Source organism: Acomys russatus, chromosome 18 (assembly GCF_903995435.1).
Source record: "Acomys russatus chromosome 18, mAcoRus1.1, whole genome shotgun sequence".
In the NCBI taxonomy this organism is placed as follows: Eukaryota; Metazoa; Chordata; class Mammalia; order Rodentia; family Muridae; genus Acomys; species Acomys russatus.
This window is the reverse complement of record NC_067154.1, coordinates 5977235-5983021: the sequence shown is the minus strand read 5'-3', so window position 1 is coordinate 5983021 and position 5787 is coordinate 5977235. Positions and strand designations below refer to the sequence as shown.

Here is a 5787-nt window from a genome sequence, read left to right as displayed (position 1 = left end):
TAGATCTGGGAAGGGGTTTAAAGTTTACCTCCTGTATTGTCCTTGGCTGGTGCCTTAGTTTGAGCGGGACCCCTGGGCCCAAATGTTGTTCTGTTTTTTGTTTTTGGTAAACTTGATAGAAATTAGAGTCATCTGAGAAGAGGAAACCTCAACTGAGAAAATATTTCCATAAGACTGGCCTATGGGACATCTTATTGATTGATGACTGATGTGAAAGGCCTAGCCTACTGTGGGAGGTGCTACCTCTGGGCAGATGGTCCTATATAAGAGAGCAAACTAAACAAGCCATGGAGAGCAAGCCAGTTAGCAGCTTTCCTTTCTGGTCTCTGAGTTCTTGCCCCCGGCTGCTTGCCTTAGCTCCCTTCAGCGATGGACTGTGAGTGAGACGTCTAAGTCAAATAGGCGCTTTGCTCCTCAAAGTCACAGTGTTTCATCACAATAACAGAAAGCGAACCAGGACAGCACACCATTGGTTGCCTGTGTTAAAGGCTCTCACTGTGGAGCCTCTGAAGGACACAGGAAAATCCATGATCAGGTTTTGACTCTATAAAGGGTATTTCAGTTGTTGAGTGGAGGTTAGATGGTAAATACCTAAACATGACACACAAGACTGAGTACAAGGTCACAGCTTAGTGACAGATGGTGATGCCTTGGATTGAGTGGCAGTAGTGGAGATGCAGAAGAGTAGATGGGTGTGCAAGCTATTTGTTGAGGTGAAACAGGTAAGGCGCAGTGTGAGTGGGGAGGGGAAAAGAGGTACCAGTTTCACAGCAGTTTCTGCCGCGGAAAGGGAATGGGCCATGAGGAGATCAAAAGAAGCAACTTGCCTGTTCCATGGCTTGTGACACCCAGAGGGTGAATCATTTCCAAACAGCAGAGACTTCCCAGAAACGGTGCCAACAGAGAACCCAGAACCTCACTAACACAGAGATGGAAGGGTATTGGGGGCAGGGGGCAGGGCGCCGAATAAGGTCAAAGGAATATAAGCAATGGCCTTGGGATTCTGGCGGGCACAGTGGAGGTAAGGCGATTGAAGGAGAGAAGATCAGAAGCCATGTAGACTGTGGGAAAGCCAGTTTGGCTGTACCTCACGCTTCTGGTTGGAACACGCTAATTAGGAGCATCTCTCACAGCACTGGGATCACCTGACCAATTAATTCCTTTTAGGTCCCTCCGAACTCATGTCTTCTAGTCATTATTTGCTGGTTTTCTGCTTTATGGGTCTTTCGCAGATATGAACCTATGTCGTGTTGTAAGATTCTTGAGATTTGCAGATAAGAGCCCACTGAAGTGGTCAGTGTCTCTCTCTCTCTGTCCCTCCCTCTCTCTCTCTCCCTTCCTCTCTCTCTCTGTCTCTCTCTCTCCTCCCTCTAGTATGTTGGACAAAATATACGGTAGAGTGATAGTATCATTTGTTTGTTTGTTTATTTGTTTAGTGTTGAGATCTAACCACAATGTTGTACCTCTGAGCCAAGGTCTCTAACACAGAAGAACTACCATGCCAGCCCCAGGACAGTGATGGAAGAGCTGGTTTCCAGTACTGGCTTTTTGGTCTCTAGCTTAAGGAGTATCTCCTCCATTTTAAAGGTCTTTCTTTGTTATGTGGACTTACTGGGCCTTTAAATATACAGTTCACAAGGATTTTTCATGAAAATTACTTCATTTGCTCTCAAAAGTCTCTGGGACAGGTAGACCGCTGATGTGTACATCCTGCGTCTCAGCTAAGAATACGGTTGATTAGCCAGACGAAGTGCCTCATTAAAAGCTCATAAAGCTGCTAGGTAGAGTATAGATCAGGGCTCAGCTTTACTCCTTAGGGGCCCCTCATTCTTCAGATAACACCATACAGCTTTGTAAAATACCCCGGAAGCTGCAGAGCACGGTCGACCCTCAGCCTCCAACGCAACGACTCTTGTCGCTCTTCCGGTGTACGCCTCACATTGGTCAGCACAGGCCTAAGTGCACTGTCAGGCTCAGTGCAGGGCCACGGCCCGGTGTGTTCTGCACTCCTTGGGGAACTCGTATTTCCTGAAAAGCTGTCAGGAGTCAGGAAGACCTGTGTGCACACTGCCCTGCTGCCATCGACGATTTACATGGAGTTGTCTTTCAAATGCAGAGAAACCCTACCCGAGGCTTGAATGCATAAGAGTGAAAAATAACCATCCCCACCACCCCCACTGCCAACGATGTGAACTGGACTTACAGCTTTGTAAACACACTAGGCATTTGTTAAATGGGTGCACTCCGAAGATACAAAGACATCTACAGAAAGCCCCAGCAGGCCTTAGAACGAGACTACTGACACAGTGTAAATTGCGTCGCTAGCTCACAGGTGGCAGTCAGCAAGCACCGGCTAGTGATAAGGTGTTGATTTCAAAGTCAGATCTGGCCTTCATTGGGCTGCTCAGTGGAGGAAGCAGACGTTCTCAAAGGTTCACTAGCCATGCGGGTCCTTATATCCCAAAAGCTACGCATAGAGTGACTGGCTCTTCCCTGCAGTCCGCTGACTCCTTGCTCACTGGTTTGGCCATGGGGAGCCTACAGTTGAGCCTTGTGGTCTTTGTCTTGCTCTCCTGTGTTCTACCAGGTAAAATGAATCCCTTTCCTCGTGGAACCAGGGTGTGCGGTTCTATAAGACTGGGACAAAGGCAGTGCCAAGGGAACAGAAGTAGTAATAGGGACGGACACGGAGGGGGACAAGGGGGGGCGGGGGAGAGATGGATGGTGTCAGGGAGCAAAGAGAAGGTGCCAAGAACACTAACAAGAGACGGCTGTCTTCAGAAATACGCTGGTTCTGAACAGGGTCTTGTGCGCACCTGTGAGGTTTGTGGGCAAGACTGGACTGATGTTGCCAGAAAGGGGGGGGGGGGGGGGCAGAGTGGAGTGAGGAAACTCTTCAGTGCGCAGAGAGGACGGGCAGGGCGGAAGGGAAGCCGCTCGCTCCCTGAAGACTCTTGGAACCTGGCCCTCACGTTCGTTCAGCTGTCCACACACGTTTTCATTTTATTTAGGAAGTCGAGGCAGAATCCTAAAAACTGAGCTAATTGTCAGCCAGTTTTAAATTACTTCGTAGCACAATGGGATCCTGTGGGGGGCGTCAGAATGAATACCCAGACTTCCCTGTGCATTGGACAGAAGCCAGTGATGTAAGCTATACGGAGGAGACTCCACTTAGCAACTGAAGTGGGGCCTTTCAAAAGGCAGCCTGGCTTGTGGTTTTCTTTTTTCTTTTCTTTCTTTGTTTCTTTCTTTCTTTCTTTCTTTTTCTTTTTGGCACGGGGTGGGGTGGGGGGTGTTCAGAAAGCTCCTTCCTCCTTCCTCAAACCCAATTCAAAAGCTGCTAGTTAAGGCCAAGTGTGAGATATTTAGAAGGTGGACACCAGGGAACACACTGAGATGGTCGCTGCTCTCGTGTGTGATAGGCTCTGTGTCTCCTCTTGACTCCTTTGGCCCCAGGGTGGTGCTACGAACCTAGTGAGCACACAACAGGCAACTTTGTTTGCTAGTAGAATTTGATCATACAACATTGATTCTTTTCTTTTTAAAAAAGATATATTTATTTATTATTTATGTATACAGTGCTCTGCCTGCATGTACATCTTCAGGCAGAGGAGGGCATCAGATCACATTATAGATGGTTGTGAGCCACCATGTGGTTGATGGGAATTGAACTCATGACCTCTGGAAAAGTAGACAGTGCTCTTAACCACTGAGCCATCTCTCCAGCCCCCACTGATTATTTTCACACATTGATTCTTTCTACAGGTCACAGCCCAATCTATGGTCCTATGCTGGCAGCTAGTTGAGAGACCACGGCACAGAAAAGCAGATGACCCAAAGCCACGGCCATTCCCATAAACTGGCCCCCTACCACCTGTTCATTATGTCTTGGCTTCCAGAGGCACTTAGGTCAATGTTGCTACATTTAGGCATGGGTTTTAGGTACCTCCAGCTGTTTCTGATTCATTAACCCACAGGACACCTCCGAGTGCCCTGTAATTAAGCTAGGACAGGTGATGGGACGCTTACCAATAAGCCATCCTGAAGTTATTGGAAACATTGGGCTGAAACCAAGGGCTTCCGAATTCTAGGCTACTGATCTCCCTTTCTTCAGACTGAAGTTTTGACAATCAATAGCTCCCTGGGAGATGTTTCCTTGTATGGAGTCTGTATACACCTGGAACGTCTTCACTGTCTGGTCTTTTCCTGTAGAAAATAGCTGCACACAGAATCTACTGTGCTATTGTGTGTGTGTGTGTGTGTGTGTGTGTGTGTGTGTGTGTGTGTATACCATGCCAGTGGGTCATGCAGTTTTGGACCATGGGAACTAATGCCTCATAAAAAGGCTTCTGGAAGATGAGGTCAAAGCCACTAGGAGGGGTAGGTAGCCATAAGATGTGAGGGATATATTTGATTATGTAGAGTTTCCTATGAAAATGTATGAAGTGTCCGAAGTCTAATTTGTCCTTGGTCATGTGACCCTGGAGGACAATAACTGTATACTAACTTTTTTTTTTCTTTTTCTGTTTGCAGTTAGAAGTGGAATGAATATGTACATAAGACGAATGTTCCAAACCTGCTGGCTATCCCGTGGCGTTTGCAAGAATGAGTGTACCGGAGAAGAATTTTTTCACATTCTTTGCGGTACCCAGTCCTTGTGCTGTATACTCAAAAAGGACATGCCCACTCTCTTCGTGAAGTAGATGTGAGTATGGAGGCCTCCCTCTGGTTCCTCTGGGAATGCTGAGATGCTTAGTTGGTACCAGCACCACATCTCCCCTTGACTCCTTTGTCCCCCAGAGCAGAGCTACAGGGCTAGTGGGCTTGCCGCAGGCAAGTACGCAGCGGCCACGCCATTCTGTTAAAAGAGATGGCTTCAGCCCGTCAGTGTTTCCGTGTGCTGTGTTTCTTGGTTACCTTTCTTTACGAAACACTTTAAATTAAATCCTCGTCACCAGTTGTTTTCCTCATTACCCCACAAGGGACATTTCTTAAGACGCTCCTAAAGGAAAAGTCCCAGCGCCCGTTTTTAACCTTATATGCATGGAATTACCCAGTAGTTGCTTCTTTAAAATACACTTTTGTGTGGCTGCAGATGGAGGGTCTGCAGGGTCTCACTCCAGCTAAGCAAGGGTTCTACAACTGAGCTAGATCTCCCCAGTCCCGGGCAGTACCTTCTTCAGGTCTGCCTTTGACTCTGAGATATTTTTATGACTGTATCCCACGGTGTCCCATGACTGTGTGCCACTGCCCTCAACAGTGTGCAGCTGGAGAAGGTGCCTGTGACTATTCTTGTGTAGCTAAATGCTTGTCTCTACGGTTTCCAGTTTGGGTTCCAGTTTTATAAGTAGAGTTGTGACAAACATTTTTTTTTCTTCCTTTTTCATAGGTCACGTTGGGTTTTAGTAGATCCACATGTTGTTGCGCGGACCCAGAAATCTCACATCTGTCTTTCAAATTAGTTGTGCCAATTACCATTTTCACCTGGGTTGTCTCTTGTTCCTCTTGATCTCTGCGAGTGTTTTCTGTCCCCTACCCCGATCTGGGGTATGTATACTAATGGCACATGGTAACTGAATTTATGTTTCACCTATGAATAATAAATATTTAAATGGTCTATGTCCTTGCTTGTGCCTGGCATCCAGCTTGAGGTTAGAGCACTTGTCTGTGTGTCCTTGTTTGCAATGTGCTTGGTTCCAGTTTTGATGTAGAAAATAGTGAAATAAAAGCCACCTGGAAAATATCTACCCTGAAGTATTGAGTCTGCTGCAGTTTATAACACACAGG

At 47.0% G+C, this 5787-nt stretch overlaps 1 protein-coding gene across 1 annotated transcript; it reads left to right on the top strand.

The window, feature by feature from the left end:
• Positions 1-2529: 2529 nt before the first annotated feature.
• On the top strand, positions 2530-4703 carry Defb135 (defensin beta 135). The gene is made up of 2 exons (XM_051160686.1): positions 2530-2587; positions 4534-4703. Exons 1-2 carry the CDS (start codon positions 2530-2532, stop codon positions 4701-4703), a joined length of 228 nt encoding a protein of 75 aa, XP_051016643.1.
• Positions 4704-5787: the final 1084 nt, after the last annotated feature.